This window comes from Xyrauchen texanus, chromosome 49, assembly GCF_025860055.1.
Source record: "Xyrauchen texanus isolate HMW12.3.18 chromosome 49, RBS_HiC_50CHRs, whole genome shotgun sequence".
NCBI classification, from domain to species: Eukaryota; Metazoa; Chordata; class Actinopteri; order Cypriniformes; family Catostomidae; genus Xyrauchen; species Xyrauchen texanus.
Genome location: NC_068324.1, coordinates 12,813,738 through 12,837,930, shown reverse-complemented (window position 1 = coordinate 12,837,930; position 24,193 = coordinate 12,813,738). Strand labels below are relative to the sequence as shown.

Genomic DNA, 24,193 nt, shown 5'->3' with positions numbered 1-24,193 from the left:
TCAATGTCATGAGAAACACAATAGAAACACATATATGCAGAACACATCACACATACACTTCTGTATTTATTGTTTTAGTTGTTATTGTACGTTAGCTGCACTTTATATAACTTGTTGCACTCAGTGTCTTATGTCTTGTGAATGTCTAATTCTTAAATATTATATGCCAGCACAGCCTATATGCTCAGTTTACCTTGTGTGATCTGTGCAAATGACATAGACATTGACTATGACGTACAACTTCATTGTATGTTAAGCTTTATATTCCACCATTCAATGCTGCTTGTTTCCTGAAAATATCATATAGACATAACATTTGAAATTCAATAAACTGACACCTTTCCATGAATATTGTATCCAATGATTGTCATGCCCTACCATTCATGGCTTCTGTTATTATGGAATATAACAATGCCAGCAAATTGCATTTTATTTTCTTATTTCAGTGGGCTGTTGAGAATTGTGTTGGTGCCCTCTTTTAATATGCTGACACTTGGCGATATAAGCAGCGTTCAGCAGTGACCTCACATCTCAGAGGGAACCATGAGTGTATGGGCAAGGAAACATCGTTATCTCCATAGCCACCGCTTAACATCAGTCCCTAATAGCTTGCTCAAAGCTAACGCAAGGTCACGCTTGTCGCAGCGTGTTTTTCTCTGATGAACGCGTGAATGTGTGTGAGTCATCATAGGCGCATGCCGGAGGCTTATTTGCTGTTTTTCATACATTTTCTATTCCTTGTTGATGTGACAAGAATCTCTTTGGAAAACATATGTACTCAATGCAAGTCTAACTTTCTGGATGTCTTGTTCTGTTCCTTTATCATGTTCTAGCTTTAGAACTTAGAAGCAGCGTTGCCAAATCTTGCTTGAAAAACCACCTGCTCTGATAAATTAAGCCCAAAGTGAATAAGCTCAAAGTGTTAGGTCACCCAAAAATTAAGATTCTGTCATAATAATGTTTACATTGAACGCATTACAAGTCGCTTTAAATGCAAATGGAATGTAAAAAGGAGAGGACATGGCAACACAATTTAGAAGAGGCTCAAGGTAGTGTCATGACATCACAGATATGATTGTGTTGCAATTTGGGGTTTAGTGCAATCATGTCTTTTATTATTCGTTGATGGGGGGAACAGGTTCCTTTTATGATAGTCCATCTCACGTCTAAACTCAAACACACAGTTAGTGTGTAGTGAGAACAGGCCTCAGGTTGCTGTTATAACAGGAAGATCTCTTATTATCGGTCAGCTCTGCAGATCACTGACTCGGTCCGTATCTTCATCAGGACCTACACATAAACTGACCTTCTGTGAACAATGTGTGTGTTAGAGGATGGGAGCAGATAACTTTAGTACAAACTAGATAGGAAAAGTTTGTCAAGACAAACTTCGATATTGGCTGGAGAAAGAAATAAAGACAGACATACAGATAAAGGTAAGAAAGAGAGAGTAGATAGTTAAACAGACAGACAGATAGAATCTCAAACCATGTCTGTAGAATAAACTTTTCAAGTTAATGGTGCTGTTAGCAATGTTTTGTTTATGGAAAGGTATGCAAAAAATGTCCTACTCCCTGAAAGATGTTAATGAAATAAATGTCCTGAAATATCTCACTGGTGTCTGTGACAGCACTAGACTCTGTAAACAAACAACAGCAAACAAAAATGTGTCCACAGGCCGATCAGTAGTTGAAGTGGAATTGAGTATTGAGGCTGAATGCTATTTTCAGATTCATAATATTAGTCAGTTCAGGGCGCAGTTTTGCTATTGTTGTATTAGGTGTTTTGGAAAGAGGGGGCGTGGCTAATTCAATGGCTTAGTCTCAATTCCAGTATGCTAAAATCGCTTACAGCACCTTCAAGATAATGAAACTAGATGGGTAAAGTTTGTCCAGACAAACTGATGTTTGTTTGTCAAAGGCATGTCTGGAAAGTTTAAACTAGTTTTACAAGTAGAAGTTTGATAGTTACACGTCATTACAGTTAGACAATAGCCAGCTAGAAAGCTAGATAAATAATCAGACAAACTGTCATGTAGTTTAGTTAGATAAACCATCTGATCCATAGATCGAGAGAGTGAGAGAGAGTGAGAGAAGGAGGGAGAGCATCTTTAACCCTGTAAAGCCTGACATATGAAATAATTGTCAGAAAATTCAAATGTTTTGACATTAAACTGTTTTTAGTACCATTAGACAAAATATACAAATAAATCGTATAAATGCAAATATTTATGCATCATATTTGATACATTAGGCTTTAATGGTCATTATCCTCCTGAGGCCCAACAATTCATTTTTGTGTAGGACATTTGTTACTTAAGTTTTTCTTAGCCCATACATTACATACTACAGTGGTAAAACTCCCTGGGCCTTTCAGAGATACCAAATGTTTGAGAGTTTGCCCATGAACATTTCTTCTCCTTGGTTTATAAATATGTATCACACTTCAGTTCAGCACATCACATATAATAGAAAAAAATATATTTTTCAATAAATCATTTTTATCATGTGTACTAAACACTATATTAACATTTAAAAAAGGGAATTTTTTATTTTTTATAGTGGGCATGAATGGAATGGAATGTTGATTGAGAGATATACCTTAAAGCCTGCTGTATCAGATTTGACACATGAAATTTCATGCGTTTTCAGTAAAATAATATACAACATTTTAACCAAGTGTATGTTGCTTATATTCAGCAAACACTCATTTTAAAATATCAGTAACAAAATAATCATTACTGTCACTTATTTAAAATAAGCTGTCATTTATCCTAACATAAGAGTCCGCTACCATTTTAAATAGATCGATATAAACATTGAAACCACTTTTTTCACAAATAACCACTAGATGGTGCAATAAACATGTGAAACTTACATACCATAAATGTTTTTGACATTTCATCTTGAACAGAGTGTAAAACAGTAGCCAACAAATGTTGTTCATATTTGATACATATAAGGTTAAGTCGATTAAAAGCCTTTTATGGATTTGTCTACATTTGATTTATTTTTTTTGACAGTTTGAATTTCATGAACATTCTGTTGGCTCGTTTGAACATTGTTAATGCAAGTTTTTGGATTTTTCAGTTATTTGAAAGTCCGCTGTGTGAAAACGGTAAGTTCGATAAGACATAGCGCGCTAATCCAGAACAGTCTGATAGTTCACCCAAAAATGAAAATTTTGTCATCATTTACTCACACTAATGACAACCCCTATGATTTTCTATCTTCTGTGGAACACAAAAGGTGAATTTTTAAACAGACTTCACAGTTTAGTTTACCTTTGTTTCAAAAACCCAGTTAGCTACCTTGCTATTTACTACATACAGTAGCCATTTACAGCTACATTTGCAGTGACAAGGCCATCTGAAATCAATAATTTTCATTCAAATCTTCTTAGGCAAGCCACTCAAACTGGGCTATCCATGTGAATCACACAAGACTATTAATTCCAGTAGAGATTGATGTTAGCATGGTGCTAAGCTAATATTATAATACTCTAATAAACATACAAATATCACAAAAATACAAATATTGGGAAAAACGGTCTTAATTTAATTGATTCTTAATTTAATTTAATTCTATTATTTATTTCAATACTTTTTTTAATGAATGAAATACAAGTGATTATATCAACATGGATTAATTGTCGGGATGCTCAAACCAACAGACCAATATTTTGATAGTGCCACAGAGTCAGTGTTTAGAGTTTTCAGGGAAATCAAATGGTTTACTTATAGTTGTCTGCATATTAAGCTGGGATAGAAGAAATTATTTTAGCATCAAAATAATTAGACAGTTTGTTTTTAAGCCATTATATGTACATTCAGCTCTCTATGCTGAGTGAGTGGCAGATCGGAGTTAGATTACAGTGCACTAAGGAACTCAAAGGGAATTGTTTATATTTAGTTGTAATGTGTACTGTTTGTATCTCATGGTTTCATTGCTTTTACTTCAGGTGATGTCATCGTTTACATCAATGACATCTGTGTCTTGGGCACCACCCATTCTGATGTGGTGAAGCTCTTTCAGTCTGTCCCCATTGGTCAGAGCGTCACCTTGGTGCTGTGCCGAGGTTACCCCCTCCCTTACGACCCCGAAGACCCCTCTGCTAGTTCCTCCATGCCCCCTTTGGGCCTAGTGGATCATCCGTTGCTGCTCAATGGACGGAACAACTATGAAAATTACATGGAGTACATGTCTTTGACCGGCCGCTTAGTTCCTGAGTTTGGCGAGGGACTCACTCCACATCCCCATCCTGGAGACACTCATCTGGACGGCTCACAGCCTACATCCCTGACCACGCCAGGACCACCACCTGATGACAGCGTCTCCATGGCTTCATCTTCAGGTGCGACGTCCGGAGCACAAGTGGCCCCTGAACTTCTGAGTCTCACTATAACTAAAGGTGCAGAGGGGTTCGGGTTCACCATAGCAGACAGTCCCACAGGGCAGCGGGTCAAACAGGTACGCCAATATCCACTGTCCTTTTTCAGCAAACGTCCTAGATTCTTAAAAACAAAGGTATCATGTAGAACCAAAAATACTTTTGCCCACATTGTTGCACGCAAGTCATAGACTCAGCACAATATGTTTCTCCCTTACAATGACTCATTGGTGACTTTCAGCTGTCACAGAAATGCAAACAAAACATAATTCACGTTTTAAATGTATTCTACATAGCTAATATCATTTAAAAAATATTTGTATTCCTAGTGATGTACTTAAAAGTAATTAAATTAATTGAAAATTTGTAACTGTAATCTGATTACAAATATTTAAAATGTTATGTGTTAAACACATTTTTGACTAAAAAATAAATAGAATACAGTAAATAATTGTTTGTAGTTGGATTATATCCAACACTGTTAATCGATACATGGTAATAGCCAGAAGCATAATTAAGTTTTAAATGTAACAACTAGTAGTTGACCGAAATGTGTTTTTTCATGTCCGAAGATCATTTCTACAGTGGAGATTAGCCGATGACTGATATAATGCCATTATATTATAAATAATAAAATGTAATTATGGAAAATTAGATTTACATTAAAATATATAAAACCCTTTTTTCCAAACTAAATTCATTGCAAATGTTTGAAAGCAAAAAAAATATATTATTAGAACATTTATTTTAAAAAGCCAATGCCAATCATATCAAAATGGCCAAATATTGGCCAATATATTGGTTTATCACTAATAATAACCAAATGTAGTTTGTATGAATTTTCACTTATTTAGACCCATATCAGTTATAAAATATGATTATTGCTGCTTACCTTTTCTAGTGCGATTTATGGACCTGAATGTTTGTATAAAATTTAAAGGGTCACGACAAACTCATCTTTTTTTATATATATATATAATTTAATTATCTTCCTCGAGGTCCACTTATAATGTCAGTAAAAAAATATAATGTGCACCAATACAGTCATAATTAATAAAAACAAATATATATGATAATTTTCCACCCTGTCTCTGGCCCTCTGTCTAAAACACTGGGTTTTAAGCTCTCTGGCCCTTTAAGACTTCAATGTAAACGCCCACTGTTCTGATTGGCTGACATTGAGCAGCCCCTCCAATTCAACAATATCTGAAATTCAATTGGATGAAAATTAACAATCTTCACATTATAATTTATGAAAATAATTTTCAGGGTTAACACATAACGTACACCCAACACACATCATCTGAATTTAATAAAATGTTCAGTCAAGCACAGCAACTATCAAACTGTCATGACATTTGAAGACAATGAAAATGTTAACTCATGGGTCTTGCCGCATCTTTCAATAAGAGTTCCTTTGCAAACTTGAATCATATTGTTTACTAGTTCACAAGCAATCCACGCTGATATGTGCCCAAAAACACATACAATCCATGCAACTGTTCTGAATACACAAACGTAATACAACCAGCTTCAATAGGCCAAAGCAGAGACACTGGTCTTCACATGTCACATCTTCCGTAATTGTACACACTGAGAATGAAACGTGTTTTTAAAAGTTGCACTTGTACCACTCTTAAAATGTGGCGCACATCATCGGAAACGCATCAGAACGATCAAAGACGTCCATCGAGTACATGTTTACAAAATACTAACAGTTAAATAAATCACAGATGGGTGCAAAAACAGTCCAGGATGTCTTAAAAACAGATGAATGAAATAGAATAGAGGTCTCCTTTTTAGAGCTATAACTTGACATTGCATCTTTTAAAAGAGGCAAGAGATGCATGATAATGTTCAAAGCCTGTTTATGATGAATCTCTGTAGATGAATCTCCCATGACAGGCCCTCTCTCATCTTCAGCTGTGTGGCTGAGCACCAGTGGGTGGGATCAAGGGGGCAATGTCGAAAAATAGGCGTTGGTGTCTTGAAGAAGAGGCAGTCATATACAGATGTAATTGGTCCTTGTGACATCACAAGTTTCACAAATTCCAAACGAGCCGTTTCTAGAGCCTGGTTTAAATAAATCCTCTTTCTAATAAGGAGGAAGTTTTCAGTTCTGAAACTTACAGTATGTTTTAGAGTACAATGACTTATATGTCAAAAGATCAAGGAAAATCTGCTTCCTCGTGTCATGACCCCTTTAACAAACTTGGGAGAAAGTTGTTTTCATTAATTAAATATTTGTGAAGTTTTGACTCCTGGCAAGTTCACTGTCAGCTTGTGGCAATTATGAAAATGTGCGGGCTATTTGAAGCTTTGTTAGTAATCGCGAGTTAAAATAAATGAAAATATTATGTTGTGAGTAATGATTGTTAAAGGAAATTTGATTAGTCAGTAACACACTAACATGTATCAAATAACCTATGCAAAACAGGTACATTTATCACTTTTATTACAAATATTGCACGCCACCAGAGGTCACTCTGCACAATTTGAGAACTGCAGATTTAGTCCTTGGCAATGTATGTGTGGCACAAACCATACAAAAAAAATGTGTACAGTATTGGTGCTTTAAAAAACTCAGGAGGGCTTGCTTTACCTGTTACCAACCAATACTCTAATCTGAAGAATGTATAATGTAAAACAATATGCTTTTAATCTCTAGAGAGCCATTTAGCCAATTCTGTTTAAGAATATAAAGACCCTATACAGTGAAATTTGTTCTTTGATGAACCTAACTTAAGCAAAGAAACATTATTTTTAGGTGTGTGATCACATGCATATTTCACCAGTTTTATCCATGTTGTTATATATTTTTAGTGTTTCGATGTGTTGTGATCAGGTTCTGGAGCCACAGGGTTGTCCGGGGTTATGTGAAGGAGATCTGATGGTTGAAATTAATCAAAAAGGTCTTCAGGGACTCAACCATACACAGGTGGTGCAGCTGCTCAAGGACTGTCCAGTGGGAACAGAGGCCACCCTTGTCATTCAGAGAGGAGGAACAGCAGGTGCAAAATTTTATACCTCTCACCTTTAAATGGCAGTTGGTCAAAAGATAAAATGCTGAAGATTGTTTTATGAAAAAGCAGCTGAAGTGTATGAGATTTTCACCTTGTTCTGCATTCAATTTAAAGGGATAGTTCACCCAAAAATGAAAATCATCATAATTTACTCACCCTCATATCATTCCAAAGCTGTATGATTTCTTTGTTGTTATTGAGTCATTTTGCTGGATGTTGACTCAGCTCTTTTCCATACAAGAAAAGCACATAGTGACCAGTGGCTGTCGAGTTCCAAAAAGGACAAAAAGCACCACTGAAGCATAATAAATGTAGTCCATACTACTCATACTCTGTATTTTAAGTCAGCTGAAGCCATACGGTTGCTTTGTGTTTCGAACAGATCAAAACTTAAGCAGTTATTCACTGAAAATCTTCCCTCCCCCCATAGCTCTTCTATCTTGTTCTCACTTGCACATGTTCAAACTTGACATGTTTGATGTCATTAATGCCACACACCATTGATTCCTATGTGTCTCGTAGCCAAATCGTTTTAATAAGCACAACTGTGATTGAGATTTTCAGTGAAAACTTTATTTTATTTCTGTCAGGATTGTTAGTATTGTCCAATACTTGTCTTTGAATGGGTTCCTCAGGTTGGACAGATATGCTGCTGATGGCATTTTTAAAGTTTAGTAAAAGATGTCAGACTTGTACATTTTGGATGAACTATTTCTTTATAGTTTGGGTTCGGAAACCTCAAAACCGATTTGACCACTTATTAAAACATTGGAAGTAAATTTGATATCAGCTTCACTTGTGTTTTTATAAGTTTGGTCTGCTCGCTTCTCTAAACTTAAGAAAAGTCTGCCTGAAATAAGCTTTGATTCAGCAGGACTTTAAAATAATAGGAGTAAAATATTTGCCATCGATGCACTCTGCCTCCCCAGTTGGCCTACAGACTACCCAATATAATTCCACATTTTTAAAGAAGAACTTGAGCTGATGATGCTTTTTGAGCTATTTTAGCAAAGCCTTTGCAAGATTGCGTATTGCATCATCTCTTGGCTAGAGCTGTTGACAGTTATTAGCATATTCAGACCAGAGCCAAACATATCCGCTAATTCCATACAAGTCCACTTATCAGAGTGTTTACTTTCATTAAAATGTTATATTTTATCTGCCTTTATAATTAGGATATTCTTAGAATTAAAATTAATGAGGCAATTAAATGTAAACAATCTTGAAAAATTCAGCAATCCCTTTGTTTTGTTTTTTGTTTTGTGCTGATATGTGTTCTTAAGAAAGTTGTCCATTGTTATGAAAACGCTATCAGTCAAGTAATTACGGCCTCACATTCATGTGTTCTCACTTCATCTTGGTTTTTCATGACCGTATCGAAGGCAATGGTCTTATAGGACTCGAGGTGCACAGCCGGGTGTGATATTTACGACAGTTTTATTGTTGAGACAAATTTTAGTGATCGTAAAAAACATTTTTTGCCGTAGGGCAAAAACAATCATCAATTGCTTTGTTTGACACACACTACGCCGCTTATTAAAGGAATATTCCGTGCTCAACACAAGTTAAGCTCAGCCGACAGCATTTGTGGCATAAAGTTGAGTACCACAAAAATTTATTTCGATATGTCCCTCCTTTTCTTTAAAAAAAGCAAAAATGGAGGTTACAGTGAGACACTTACAATTGAAGAGAATGGGGCCAATTTTTGGAGGGTTTTAAACACAGAAATGTGAAGCTTATAATTTTATAAAAGCACTTACATTAATTCTTCTGTTAAAACTCTTGTATTATTTGTGTTGTAAATTTGATTAAATTGTCTTTTTACAGTCGTTTTAGGGTTTGTTGACATTACATCGTCATGTAATGAAGTTGTCAAATTGGCTATATCTTTACACAAAATGTTAGTAAGTGATTTTATTACACTAAAATCATGTTAACATGCATATTTTATGTCTTGTGTCTATACTTATGAAACATTATTTTAACGTTTACGGATTGACCACGTTCACTTCCATTGTAAGTGCCTCACTGTAACCTTGATTTGTGCTTTTTTTTTTAAGAAAAAGAGGAATTAATTTTTTTGCTAATCAAAATTATGCCATAAATGCTGTCAATTGAGCTTAACTTTTATTGAACCGGACTAATCTTAGCTTTTAAATGAAGTTCTGACTGACAAAATGCTTATACTAGTTGTCTGTTTGATTTTCTACACAAATATCAACATTTTTTATGTTTCCTCTGTTATGATCAAGGTAGTCAAAATGACCTTGAGTTCGCTATAAAAAATTAACAATCCATGACCTCTTTGTCCAGCGAAAACAGACAATTTTCCCTCATTTTTATTTTATTATTTTTTTTTTTTTACTTTTAAGCATAAAATTGCCATCATTAGCGCAAGGGTTTGTTTGGAAGTCTTATAATGCATATCATACAGTCTAACAAACAGTAAAAGATAGTTTGTCGCACAATCGGCCTTGACGTTTGGGCAAAATTTCAGCATACTATTTTTATTGTACAATCTGACAAACAACAATTGTGAAATACTGAAAAGAAATTGGGTAACACTTTATAATAAGGTTCCATTTTTTACCATTACAAGAAGTAACAATAAACTATTATTGTTCGTATTAGATAATGCACTATGAACTAACATGAACTAACGATGAACAACTGTATTTTTATTAAGTCACATTATCTAAGTTTAATAAATGCTGGAAAAATATATATTGTTCATGATACCTAATGCATTAATTAATGTTAACGAATGGAACCTTATTATAAAGTGTTACCGAAAATTGTCTGAATTATATCTATCAATCAAGTTATTACGTTCTCATATTCTCACTTTTGCTCTATCTTTCATGATTATATCAAAGGCTATGGCCTTAAAGGACCTCTTTGAACACGTTAAAGCCTATTGTAACAGAGTCCTGGGTGACTCACAGGCTAAGTGTGAGACCATTCACTTCCCGAGCCGGCATTCTGCCAAGCACCCTGCCAGCACCGGCCATGTCCACAGCTCCTTCCCCCTAGTTCTCTAATTGAAGCAGAGCTCCCACACTGAACTAGAGGAGAGAGAAAAGACAGACGAATCCAAATGCAGACTGGCTCAAGGGGGCATTTTTTTTTTCTTTTCTTTTTCATGGAACAAGCCAATCGGAATGTTGTACAACACTGCAGGTAGTGCCAAGTGAGAATTGATTGAATAGCTGTTATTTATTCTTAGTGATGTGAAGAGTTTATATTATCATAATTGACATTCATTTACGTGCATCTAGCTATTTAAGGCAGCAGGATAAATTGCCAAAATAAATGTCAAGACAAGCATAATTTCACATACCAGATATTTTCTTCCTCAAAAGTGCTGAAAGAATCGTTACTGCAATCGGAATAAGAAACCTAGTCATTCTATTCCTTTTTAACCTTCCAATCTTATTGGTACACCGGTCAGTGCACAAATTTGAATCCACTGTGCATCATCTTCTCTATGGTCTGGATTATTGACATCTCAGGTATGAGCAGACAGTCAGGGGTGAGGTGATATCTATACTGACTCCCCAGACATATGTCAGAAATATCATCAGGGCAGTGGCATTTCAGCAGTGCCGACATCTCCCTTACATCCTCTTGCCTCTTCCATCTGGGTCTGGGAGTGCTCGAGCTGACAGTCACCCCAAATCCCTCCTGATTCAGTCTGTCTCACCTTTCAAACTTCACCTGAGAGAGACCAGTCTCATCACATGAATGAAACCCAAGGTCACTTAAAACACTGTGTGACAGATGCTGAAGGACATTTGGGTGTACGAAAGCTGCTAAATCTGATTAAAACAATAAAGTAATAAGAAACAGTCCTAGTATAGAAATGATAAGTTCTTCATTCTTTGTCGTCAATATTGTGTCTTTGATCTTAACTATTTGGCAGTGTTTGAAGTACTCCTTTTCCCTCTTTCCCAAATATGAACTAACATGCTTCTGCTTCACTACCCATATGTACTGTACACTGATAATGACACGAGTCACAAAGATATGTAAGATTAGAGAAATATGCATGTGAGTTACTCCAATGTTCTACATTCTTTGTTGTCCATATGGTGTTGGCCGACGAAGCGGCCCTATGGAGTGGCACAACTGTGCATATTTGCCTGAGGCTTTATGTTTAGCCCTTTGCTGCCAAGTTCTGTCCTGGTCATATAGCATCTGATGTAATCCTGTTAGTTTAATTAGGCTTATAAATGCATTGCTTCCGCGATCTCCTCCAAACACTCACACATACACATACTTTAATGAAAATTCACCCTCATTTTGTTCCAAAGTCCTATGACTTTATTTCTTATGCCGAAACCAAAGACGTTTTATAGAATATTTATTAAATATTCATTATTATTTAATGAATGTATAATAGTCAAAATCTTGACTATACCACGTTCATAAGCACTTTGAGTGAAGCTCACATAAATCTCTTTTGTCATATTAATATATCTCTCTCTCTCTCTCTCTCTCTCTCTCTCTCTCTGTGTCTCTCTCTCTCCGTCACTCTCTCTCGGTTTCTCTCTGTCTGTCTGTCTCTCTCTGTCTCTCTCGGTTTCTCTCTGTCTGTCTGTCTCTCTCTGTCTGTCTCTCTCTCTCTCTCTCTCTCTTAGGCCTCTTCACACCTTGGGATCCAACAAAACAGGTAAACTGATTACAAATATTGAATTTCTCAAATTTGTGTTTGTTTTTTCCTGTCTTTGAACTGTCTACAACTGATACGAAACTGTTGTAACATCAGATACTAGTAATGTACAGATATATATATATATATGCACAGTGTGTACTGTTGCCTTTAAAATGATTTTTCAGGAGGCTTCTCTCAGGAGTCTTCTGTCTCAAATTGGGTCGCCATTGTCAGAAAGTCACACAGAATAAAACATCATTGTTATTCTGGTCAGAGATGTTAGCATAGGATATTGTCAAATACGTGCATTTGAATGGGTAAATATTCCTCCTTTTCGGCAGGTACGCTGACAGCCTTTCGAAAGCTGTTATTCTGCATCAGCTTTGCTGGAGAAATTATCAAATCATGTTTTATGTAAAACCAGCTGCCCTTTAACTCTGATCTTGGATCAGCTTTTGATGTCCGAAATCCCTCGGCCGGAGAGGCAGCACCATCAATCTCTGAGCAATGTTAAAGGCACAGTTCACCCAAAAATGAAAATTCTTTCATCATTTACTCACCCTCAAGTTTTTCCAAAGCTGTATGGCATTCTTTTTTCCAAGGAATGCAAAAGGAAATATTTGGCAGAATGTTAGCCTCAGTCACCTTTTACTTTCATTAAATCGCTTGTGTTTCAAAGAAGAAAGTATTTTATATGGTTTGGACCAACATTCTGCAGAATTCTCATTTTTGTTTGAACTATCCCTTTAAAGAGAAACCGCAGCCTGCATGGCAGATGCAAGTTCTTAGTCTCAGCACGTGTTTGGTGCTGCACTGGATAACACTGTGATGAAACCCGAAATGGAAATGTCCCGGGTGACAGATGCATTAACGCAGTCGCCACGAGTGGCGTGCTTAATCAGTATGCCCCTTGTGCTTCTGCATTAGCAAACAAAGAGCATTAACTGACAGGATAATGTGCCCCTTTTTGTATGTGTGTGCATGAAGGCTTGTGTTTATCATGAAGAAAAATGATTCCGAGCAAAGATTATGCAGGTGATACTCGATTGATATTCCTCCGCCTCTCGCCCTGAAACTCCCAGACTCAATCATGCTGTCATGGGATTTTATTGCTCTGGATTGCTGATTTAAAAACAAAACTCCTTGTAGCAGACATGGATTCTTTTTTACAATTCACTCCTTTAAATCTTAAAAGGATAGTTCAGCCAAATATGGAAATTATGTCCTCTTTTACTCACTCTCATATTATATGACATGTCCGAAATTATCTTTTTAATTAAGGGGCAATATACCCCCCCCACCCGGAATACATATTCAGGGGTATTTAATTTTTTTACATTTTGGGCCATTTTTCTTCCTAATATATAAATGTTTTTCTCCCAATTTTGAATGCCCAGTTCCCACTACTTATTAGGTCCTCATGGTGCGGTAACTCACCTCAAACCGTGTGGTGGAGGTCAAGTCTCAGTTGCCTTCACTTCTGAGACAGTCAATCCGCAAATCTTATCATGTGGCTCATTGTGCCTGACACCACGGAGACTCCGCATGTGGAGGCTCATGCTACTCTCCGCGATCCACGCACAACTTAGCGCGCACCCCATTGAGAGCAAGAAACCCCTAATTGTGACTAGCAACCGGGCCAATTTGGTTGCTTAGGAGACCTGGCTGGAGTCACTCAGAACACCCTGGATTCGAACTCGTGACTCCAGGGGTGGTAGTCAGCCTCAATACTCGCTGAGCTACCCAGGCCCCCAATCCTTGATATACTGTCAAAATAATCAACTATACAGTTTAGCATTAAACGGTTAGACAGTGCAATACTGCGATTGACCAATCATAATCAAGTATTCCAGAAAGCTAGGTAATAAAAAGAGGTATTTAGCTGAATGTCCAGGCTGCTCTCCTACATGCAATGAGAGAAGATTGCGACCGGTTTGTCAAGCTCCTAAAAGGACAAAAAAGGAACTACAAGGGTCAAAAGTACTCCAAATATGTTGTTTCCAATATTCCAAGGATTTTAAAACCTGGACATTCTGTTAAATAACATTACTTGACTTAATTGCATTGCAGGATTTTTTTGGTCCCAAATGACAGGTTAAGTTTCTCTGAAGCCTCATATAGGATTTCACCATTTCATTTAGCACATTTAAATATTTGTAGGACTGGCCAAGATCTGATTTCATGAGAGTTCCCTTTAATCCTGGTGTGTGAGATCCGTTCTTTTCGGGAAGCTGTCCAGTTCAGCTGGATCCAGACCTCGTAATGGAATTGGCAGGTTAAGCAGTGAGCTAGAGGTGAAATGAACAGCTCACAGGAAATAGGATCCATTAGCCCCCAGGGTGCATGACTATAGCACAGATACTTCGCTTCACACTTTAGTGCCTCTCTTAGGGCTTAATTCATCTCCCCCGCTAAACCTGCGAAGAGCGATTGGGCTGCTAAACTCTTTTGCACAGAGAGAGGTAGGAATAATGATGGAGGTCACCTTTATGATATCCAAAATGTTCTCAGCTTTAACTTTACATGGTCTTCTTGAGAGATATCAGCTTATATATTTAGCATTTCTTTAGCATTGTGTGATTTTGAGCCATTTTAATTAACATCAAATAGGGGAATGGCTTCTCTACTACACTCAGAGTTTCTATGGCTGTTTACTTACTGTTAAGTAGAGCTGTGGTGGGGCACATGTTTTACACTCCATACCAGTGTCCACTCAAACCAGTCTTGTATCTTTATTTGCAGTGGGACACTCAAGGAAGCCCGCAGACCAGTTTGACGACCACTTTGCACCCCCATGGCGCTCCACATCTTGGCCAGATGCTACATCGCTCCTCTGTTCCGGACACAGAGAGCTTTCACTTGGGTAAACCTGACCCCTATGACCTCTATGAGAAGTCACGTGCCATTTATGAAAGCAGGCGTAAGTCAAAGCTCTTTATAGATCCTGCTTATTTCTGAATCTTCTTAATATAGTTGCTTTTCAATGCAATAATTTTAAAATAACTTGATCGTGAGGGCACAGTAGTTCAGTCAAATTAAAGCAAAATTTACAAAAGCAGTGGATCATATTTCTCACCAAAATAAAAATAAAACAAATACTAAATTATAGTTTGTGTAAAGAATAAAGGGGCCTATTTTAGTAAGATTAAGACATTTGCGTTGTAACATTATTTACTTGACAATTAAGCAAATTTTGTCCCCAAATTCTCCTACTGTAATACATCCGCATGTTTTACTTTTGACTCATTATTCTCATTATGCTCAGTGGTCATTCTCATTAGATTCTCATTACCATAATATTTACTGTATTGCAAAAATTACTGTAATACAATATTTTTTTTATTGAAATCAGCTTAAAGGTAGTAAAACATGCTAGCATTATGTATAAATACTTTACAACTTTAATAATATACCTTTTTCACATTACATTAATAAGAATGTGATTTTTTTCTGCATTGCAGTAATGAGAATTAGATGGTTTTTCCACATTATGGTAATGATAATGAGATTTATTTTGCATTGCATAATGAGATTGAATGTTTTTGTATGCATTGCGGTAATGAAGAATGAACATTGTTTTCTGCATCACAGTTATGAGAATTCTATTTTTTTTCTGCATCGCTGTAATGAGACTTTATTTCTGCATCGCTGTAATGAGAATTATTTCTGCATCGCTGTAATGAGACTTTATTTCTGCATCTCTGTAATAAGACTTTATTTCTGCATCGCTGTAATGAGAATTATTTCTGCATCTCTGTAATAAGACTTTATTTCTGCATCGCTGTAATGAGAATTATTTCTGCATCGCTGTAATGAGACTTTATTTCTGCATCGCTGTAATGAGAATTATTTCAGCATCGCTGTAATGAGACTTTATTTCTGCATCGCTGTAATGAGAATTATTTCTGCATCACTGTAATGAGACTTTATTTCTGCATCGCTGTAATGAGAATTATTTCTGCATCGCTGTAATGAGACTTTATTTCTGCATCGCTGTAATGAGAATTATTTCAGCATCGCTGTAATGAGAATTATTTCTGCATCGCTGTAATGAGACTTTATTTCAGCATCGCTGTAATGAGAATTATTTCAGCATCGCTGTAATGAGAATTATTTCTGCATCGCTGTAATGAGAATTATTTCTGCATCGCTGTAATGAGACTTTATTTCTGCATCGCTGTAATGAGAATTATTTCAGCATCGCTGTAATGAGAATTATTTCTGCATCGCTGTAATGAGAATTATTTCTGCATCGCTGTAATGAGACTTTATTTCAGCATCGCTGTAATGAGACTTTATTTCAGCATCGCTGTAATGAGAATTATTTCAGCATCGCTGTAATGAGAATTATTTCAGCATCGCTGTAATGAGAATTATTTCAGCATCGCTGTAATGAGAATTATTTCAGCATCGCTGTAATGAGAATTATTTCAGCATCGCTGTAATGAGAATTATTTCTGCATCGCTGTAATGAGAATTATTTCTGCCTCGCTGTAATGAGAATTATTTCTGCCTCGCTGTAATGAGACTTTATTTCTGCATCGCTGTAATGAGAATTATTTCAGCATCGCTGTAATGAGAATTATTTCTGCATCGCTGTAATGAGACTTTATTTCTGCATCGCTGTAATGAGACTTTATTTCTGCATCGCTGTAATGAGACTTTATTTCTGCATCGCTGTAATGAGACTTTATTTCTGCATCGCTGTAATGAGACTTTATTTCTGCATCGCTGTAATGAGAATGAGATTTTTCCCCTCATGGTGGTAGTAAAAGAAATTATTTCTTTCTGCCCTGCATTAGCTAAAAAAAAGAAAAGAGAGAGAGATTTTTTCCACATTACAGAGAATGACATTTTTCTACATTACTAAAGAGAATGAGATTTTGTTTTTTTTTGCATTACAGTAATTTCAAATTTAAAAAAAAATTCTGCATTACAGTAACAGAATGCAATTGTTTCACATTATAGTATTGAGAATTGATTGGAGAAATGTGGCTGCTTAATTCTCATGAACAAAATGGCACAATGCCAAAAAAACCTTTGAAGTCTTAAACATTTCTTTACATTTTCATCACTTAATTTAATTGTATTTATTTTAACTTCAAAAATCGAAATAAATAAATGAGCAAAATGTGATTTCTCCTTTATTTCCTTTGATTTGGGGGGAAATATGACCCGGACATGTTCGTGAGATTCACATACATATGGGCCTGGTGTAAAGCAGGTATCACAATAAGGCCAGGTGATTGTACAATGGATTTTGTAATAATTGCACTGATGATAGTTTTCATTTTTCCTCAGAGCCAGTTCCACCTCGGTCAGTGATGGACTCTACAGGCAAGTCTATTGTGTTGTTATTTCTTTCTTCATGTCACCGACAATTCAAAAGCTAATTTATGTAACCCATGTGACTTTATGTGCTCTATAAATAGCTCTCTGTCTACTACTATACTTGCATCTTCCACTAGATCATGAGGTTCACCACACTAGTTTTTAAGATGACCTACATAATGTGCAGAGTTCTGTAAACTATGAGCTTGTGTTTAGGTTTAGATTTTAGGATGGCTGTGCTGTCCTATTAATGTCCTGCTCTGCCCTCAAACATGTCAAACATGATTTGATGCTACTCATGTGATGTAATGAGATCAGAAAGCTAGAGATGGCTGTTGTTTTGAATTTTTATATAATCTAGAGGTTATTGTAAAAGCTTTTTTAGTTTTTGAATGTGTCTTACTGATACATTTTAATTAAAGGTTGAATTCAGTAAGATTATTTTATTTTATATTATAAATATAATTGCCTTAGCAAACACCACTAGTTAAAACAAACTTGACTTGTCTGTGCAGTTTCTAAACTGTGATTCTTGTTTAGGTGTGGAGTACCAGGAAGTAGAGGTTCATCTCCTGCGAGAGAAGACCGGCTTTGGCTTCAGGATCCTGGGTGGAGATGAGGCGGTCCAGGCAGTGAGTCCGGAGGCCCGTGACAAGGCTCGTATGGGGCAGGATAAACAGATACTAGTGACCGACCCAGTGGTTCATATCTGTACAGCTCCATGAGCAGCAGAAAGAAACAGACACACTGATTCTTTCAGCTACCACACTAGCAATACCATGTTATTTTGGACATACAATATAGTAATCATTCAGTATTCTAGGTCCAAAATTAACTTTTTGCCTCACCTGGCAGTAGCTAGTGAATTAAGAAAATTTAGCAGCCAAATTTAGTGTCTCTTGGCTAGTCTTTGATAGTCTCTAAAATCAGTTATAATGTTATAATTTACTGTTCATAAATACTGTAAATACTAGCTGTAACTTTCCGGAAGGCTAAACCTATATTAGCCCATCAACTTTTGTTTGAACACATAAAGCCAGTGACAATTTGATGATGAGATTGTGAACGTCAGTTCACATTAACGTGATGACTGATTTTTCTCCACAGATTGTGATTGGAGCAATCATCGAGAACAGCCCTGCGGAGCGGGATGGCAGGCTGCGTCCGGGAGATGAGCTGGTCTCGGTTGACAGGATGCCTGTGGGGGGGAGACCACACCGCTTCGTCATCGACCTCATGCACGCTGCTGCGCGTAATGGACAGGTCACCCTGACCGTCAGGAGAAGAGTTCTGCTTCAGCAGGGTGAGCGCATTAAAGGGATCGTTGACCTAAAATTAAGATTCTGTCACTATTTACTCACCCCCATTTCATTCCTTTGAAATACTTTTTTCCCCTTATTGGTTTGAAAAATTGCATTAATTTACCTTGAGTCAAATTGCTGCGCATCAGCTGATATTGTGTGTGCTGCCACCTGCAGGCCAGCCATGCGAGGAGAACGGTGCAGCGGCAAATCAGAGCAGCTCTCCCCGAGGCCATGCAGTGTGCCCAGTCAACTTACCGCCCACAACTGATGTAGTAATCCACCGCAAGGAAAGCGAAGGCTTCGGTTTTGTCATCATCAGCTCCCTCAACCGACCAGAAACCACAGCCACTATAAGTAAGTCTTCCCTTCACATCTAGTTTGGTGAACACGGTGTGAAATTTACACAGTAATGGATTAAAGGGTCATTTTTATTAACCTTGACTATTTATCATATTAGAAGTTCAGTTTAAAGTGCAGAATGTACAGTATTGTAAGATTGGGATCAAGCACTACATGTGTCAGAAAAGACAGTCCACAAGGTATAAGGCATCAAGATTCATCTTAGATTTATGGGATATCAATGCTGTGCAAGTCGTTTCTTTTTGAAGGAAGGAAGCTGATGCATGCTATCCATATTCAAGTGAATCTCTTGAAATCTGTCAAGAACATGTTCAGCTTATATTTCCCTCCAAAACCAAAAGTAAGAAATAAGCCAATTTTCCCCTCTAATTTCTCATTGCTGTAATATTTTTTATTCCCATTATTCTTAATGATGATTCTCATTACATTTCTCATTACTGTAATATAGTACATTTTTACCATATTATAGTAATTAATACAATGTATAACAGTAATGTATAAGTATAAATTGTATTTATAATTTAATATTATAATATTTAAAAAATGTATTATTTATATACCATATTCATTATAATTTAATGTATAAATTGAAAATATTATTAACTGGTGTTTACTGATTAAATCAGATATTAAAGTCACTTATTTGAAATGGGTTATTTCAGTGTAAATAGTAGGTATAACATTATTTTTTGGCACACAGTAATGAGAAATGTGGTCCTAAAATAGGCTTCACTTTATGCAAAATATAATTTCACATTAATCCTTTACAATAAGGTTGTTTTTGGTAATATAAGTTAACTACATTAGCTAACATAAATTTGCAATGAACCATATATAAACAGCACATACATTATTAATCATGGTAAGTGTTAATGAACATCAACATACACTAAACATATTTAAAAGTTAAACTTGTTAACATGAGCTATTGCATTATTAACTAGCATGAGACAACATTGAACAGTATTTCCAGTTATAAAGATAATAATAAATACTGTAACTAAGATCATGATACTTAATGCATTTATTAATGTTAACAAATAGAACCTTGTAGAAACTGTTAACTTGTTTTTATTTTTTATTTTGGGTGAAATATGACCCGGGTATTTTACATGCAATTTATTCTGAGAATTATTCATGTGTTTTGTAGCTGTGCCACATAAAATCGGTCGCATCATCGAGGGCAGTCCAGCCGATCGCTGTGGGAAACTGAAAGTTGGTGACCGTATTATGGCCGTTAACTGTCAGTCTATTATCAACATGCCTCACGCTGACATCGTCAAGCTCATCAAAGACGCTGGACTTACTGTCACCTTGCACATCATACCAGAGGAAGGTGAGTGTGTGCAAGTGCAGGTTAAAAGTAATGCCACCTTTACCCTTGGTGCTCAAAAGGAGATTTTAAGCAGACAATAGCCTCAGTCACCATTCTTTGTCCTTGCATTTTTTTAAGTAAAAGGTGAACTATTCTATCAAAGGGACAGTTTTATTGTGGTACTGCATTTTATAATTAATTATCTGTTAATCTTCACAACCTTTTTACCATTTAAAATCTTTTGTGCTTATTGTTCTAGTCATAGTATTATTCAAAAAGTTGGGCATTTAATTTTTCATGCTTTTGCACTGAAAAAAAAATATTTTAAGTGGAAGGAACAGCATTCCATGTAAATACAATCCTATGTCCTAGATGTAAACGGTGCTCATTCCGCCCCTACGTCAGAGAAGCAGAGCCCTATGGTGGCCCAGAAGCACAGTCCCCAGACTCAGTCCAGCCCATCAGCCCAGCAGAGCCCCAACTTGGTTCACCCCAGCCCACCAGCACCCCACCCCAGCCCAGCCACCACGCAGCCCAGCCCCCTGCTGATGGAGCCAGGCCCTGGAGCGCCACACAGCAGCTCACCAGTGAATCTAACCAGCCTCCCTGTGAGTCAGCCCGGCTTAGAGGCCATGCATTCGGGATCAGCGGTGACTCAGGCCACTCCTGTTGTGGATCCAGGCATGCCTGGGGTCCAACCCACCTCCATCGGATCAGTGACAGTACCACCACAGCTGTACTTACATGACACTAGGTACTGTTTGCCCGGCTATTGTGACAAATAATCAAGTAATTGTATTTAATAAAATGTTAAAGATTCAAAATGGACAGAAATGTGTTTTCAAAATGTTGTGATCTGTAAAAGTAAATCAAGGGTCTTCAAACGAGTGTCCACGATGGTACCGCAAGGGGGTCCAAAAAGTATTGTTTGATCCATCATTGGACCTTATTTAAGGTTTCTCGGACCTGCATGACACATTTTCCTCATGCGCTAATCCATTCTCATATTCGCACATCCTGTTTTATTTGGTTATGAACTGAATGGAAAGCCAAACACTATTAAAGTCAAGGGGGTAGCCAGGAAATTACTTTTGGGTGGGCCAAAATAAAAAGTTTTCGCCAAAGTGTTTTTTTTAACCAAATGTTCCTTAATAACCAGGAAGTGGCCAATTCAAAATGTTCTTTCACACTTTCAGAAATCATAATTTATGCATTTTAATACTATTTTATAAATATTTATTTTAAGTCATAGAATAATCTCTAATATTCTGAGTGGGCCTGTGTCTAATTTTGGTGGTCCCAGGCCCACCCTTGGCTACAAAACTTAGTTGCACTGTGCAGTTGTGCAGATGACAACCTACAGTTTCTTGTCATTTTAGTTGCTTTTTGCTTTCAGAAAAGTAGCAGACTTGGTGTAAGTAAAACGTTATCACTGAGATCTCAGCCTGGCTTAAGGGTTAAAAAGGAAAATAAAAAATGGCACTTCATGTCAAAAATTTTGCAGACCCCTGCTGTACATTATTTAATGATCATTTTAATAGCTTTGCAATGTAAACGTCATAAAGTATGTATATAAATTAATATGGGACCATGCACATGTTATTATATGAATAAAACGTAACACTCAATTTTGATACAATATGTAACAGGGGGTCCCGGGACCAACTCTCTACCCACCAAGGGGTCCTCGGCCTGAAACAGGTTGAAGACCCCTGCAGTAAATGCCTTTATTATATCTGGGTGAATCTTACGAAAACATGTCCAGATGATGTTCTAAGCAGAAAACAAGTAAGAAATTATATTTTACATGGAAAAATTATTTTGTAACATTTAAAGTGTTAGTTCACCCAAAAAATGTATATTCTCTCATCATTTACTCACCCTCATGCCATCCCAGATTTGTAAGTCTTTCCTTCACCTGCTGAACTTAAATTAAGATTTTAGAAGTATTTCTCAGCTCTGTAGGTCAATACGATGCAAGTGAATGGGTGCCAAAATTTTGAAAATCACATAAATCAGATTAAAAGTAATCCATAAGATTCCAGTGGTTAAATCAATGTCTTCTGAAGTATGAAAGGTGTGGGAGAGAAACGGATCACTTTCACAATCTTCTCTTCTTGTGTTTTTGGTGATTCACATGTTTTTTTTGGATTGCCCAATTCCCAATATGCTATCCGGGTAGTGGAGGACGAATCTCAGTTGCCTCCGCGTCTGAGAACGTCAATACGCACATCTTATCACATGGCTTGTTGAGCGTGTTACTGCGGAAACACAGTGTGTGGAGGCTTCACGCTATTCTCCCGCAGCATCGACACACAACTCACCACGTGACCCACTGAGAGCAAGAACCACATTATAGCGACCACAAGGAGGTTACCCCATGTGACTCTACCCTCCCTAGCAACTGGGCCAATTTGGTTGCTTAGGAGACCTGGCTGGAGTCACTCAGCATGCCCTGGATTTGAACTCATGACTCCAGGGGTGGTATTTAGCGTCTTTACTCACTGAGCTAACCAGGCCCCCCTCCGGTGATTCACATTCTTAATGCATATCACTCTAATGCATATTTCTAGCAAAAAAGGACTTAAATATTGATTTGTTTCTCACACAAACCTATCATATAACCTCTGAAAATATCGATTTAACCACTGGAGTCATATGGATTACTTTTATGCTGACTTTATGTGCTTTTTGGAGCATCACAATTTATTTAACATAATTTGTGTTCTGCTGAAGAAAGTAAGTCATACACATCTGGGATGGCATGAGGGTGAGCGAATTATGAGAGAATTGTAATTTTGGGGCGAATGTCCCATTAAGATGTTTTGCATTTTGACATTATTTTCCTGATAATTAAGACCCCCAAAATTGATGGGGGTGGGTGGGGGTGCTTAACTGTCACATAAATAATGTCACAATGCAAAGGATCTTAATTGTGTAAAAAATTGACATTTTCATGGCAGGCTTTGTGAGATTCACCCATCAAAATCTCTTAATTTCATTCGTACTCTTCTTTTTGACCTATTTGCACGTGTGTTTAAGGGTTTCTCTCAGGTAGTCTTTGGGCTTAACTAAAGTGCCTCGGGCACTCTCACATTTTTGCTCAGAGTGTCTACTGTCCAAGTAACATTACTTAAGACCTCATTATAAATTATTAACCTATAGATATCTCCTCAATAATACATGCTGGTGCTCTCAGGTGGGGGTTGAACAGTTTCTCCGAGGGTTGGCTCAGGACTGCTTTGATTTATGCATTGTGAAAGAGGGGAACTGAGACTTAACAAAGTTGACTCATGAGCAAAGCCCTTTCCCACTGGTGACATGGTCAGAGAGAGAGAAAGACTAATACCTGTGGGAAACGGTAGTTCAAAAGAGTTGACAGAGCGTGTTTGCTTTCACACACTTAAGCTTTCATATTTTACATTGGAGGTAAGAGTATAGCTACATTTCTTTAGATTTTAAGTGGTTTGAAATTGTATTTTGTTGAAAATATCTTCTATTGTGTTGTGCAACAGGATCTCTCACCTTGTTGGTATTTACAGGTCGGAGGTTAAAGCCAGACAGGATGTTAGACCCGATATGTGCCAGGCTGCGTACACGGACTACAGACAGCCCCCGGTGGACTACAGACATCCCCCTGTAGCAGACTACAGACAACCACCGACCATGGAGTACAGACATCCACCTGCTCTTATAGACTACAGACAACACTCCATCGCAGATTACCGACCACAGGTAATCAAATCATAATAGTCGGATTGTAATATGTGCAGTGAATCTGGAAAGTCTGTACCAGACATTATGACACATGCAACTT

The 24,193-nt window shown here is 37.1% G+C and overlaps 1 protein-coding gene across 1 annotated transcript in view; it reads left to right on the top strand.

The window, feature by feature from the left end:
* LOC127640377 (membrane-associated guanylate kinase, WW and PDZ domain-containing protein 2-like) overlaps positions 1–24,193 on the top strand; it is a 100,854-nt gene that overhangs the window by 67,373 nt on the left and 9,288 nt on the right. The window contains exons 10-20 of the mRNA XM_052122895.1: positions 3,961–4,469; positions 7,235–7,400; positions 12,053–12,084; positions 14,809–14,986; positions 17,368–17,403; positions 17,938–18,029; positions 18,505–18,700; positions 18,876–19,055; positions 20,212–20,397; positions 20,749–21,130; positions 23,919–24,111. Coding sequence (XP_051978855.1) covers positions 3,961–4,469; positions 7,235–7,400; positions 12,053–12,084; positions 14,809–14,986; positions 17,368–17,403; positions 17,938–18,029; positions 18,505–18,700; positions 18,876–19,055; positions 20,212–20,397; positions 20,749–21,130; positions 23,919–24,111 — 2,150 coding nt within the window. The remainder of the gene's footprint in view (positions 1–3,960; positions 4,470–7,234; positions 7,401–12,052; positions 12,085–14,808; positions 14,987–17,367; positions 17,404–17,937; positions 18,030–18,504; positions 18,701–18,875; positions 19,056–20,211; positions 20,398–20,748; positions 21,131–23,918; positions 24,112–24,193) is intronic.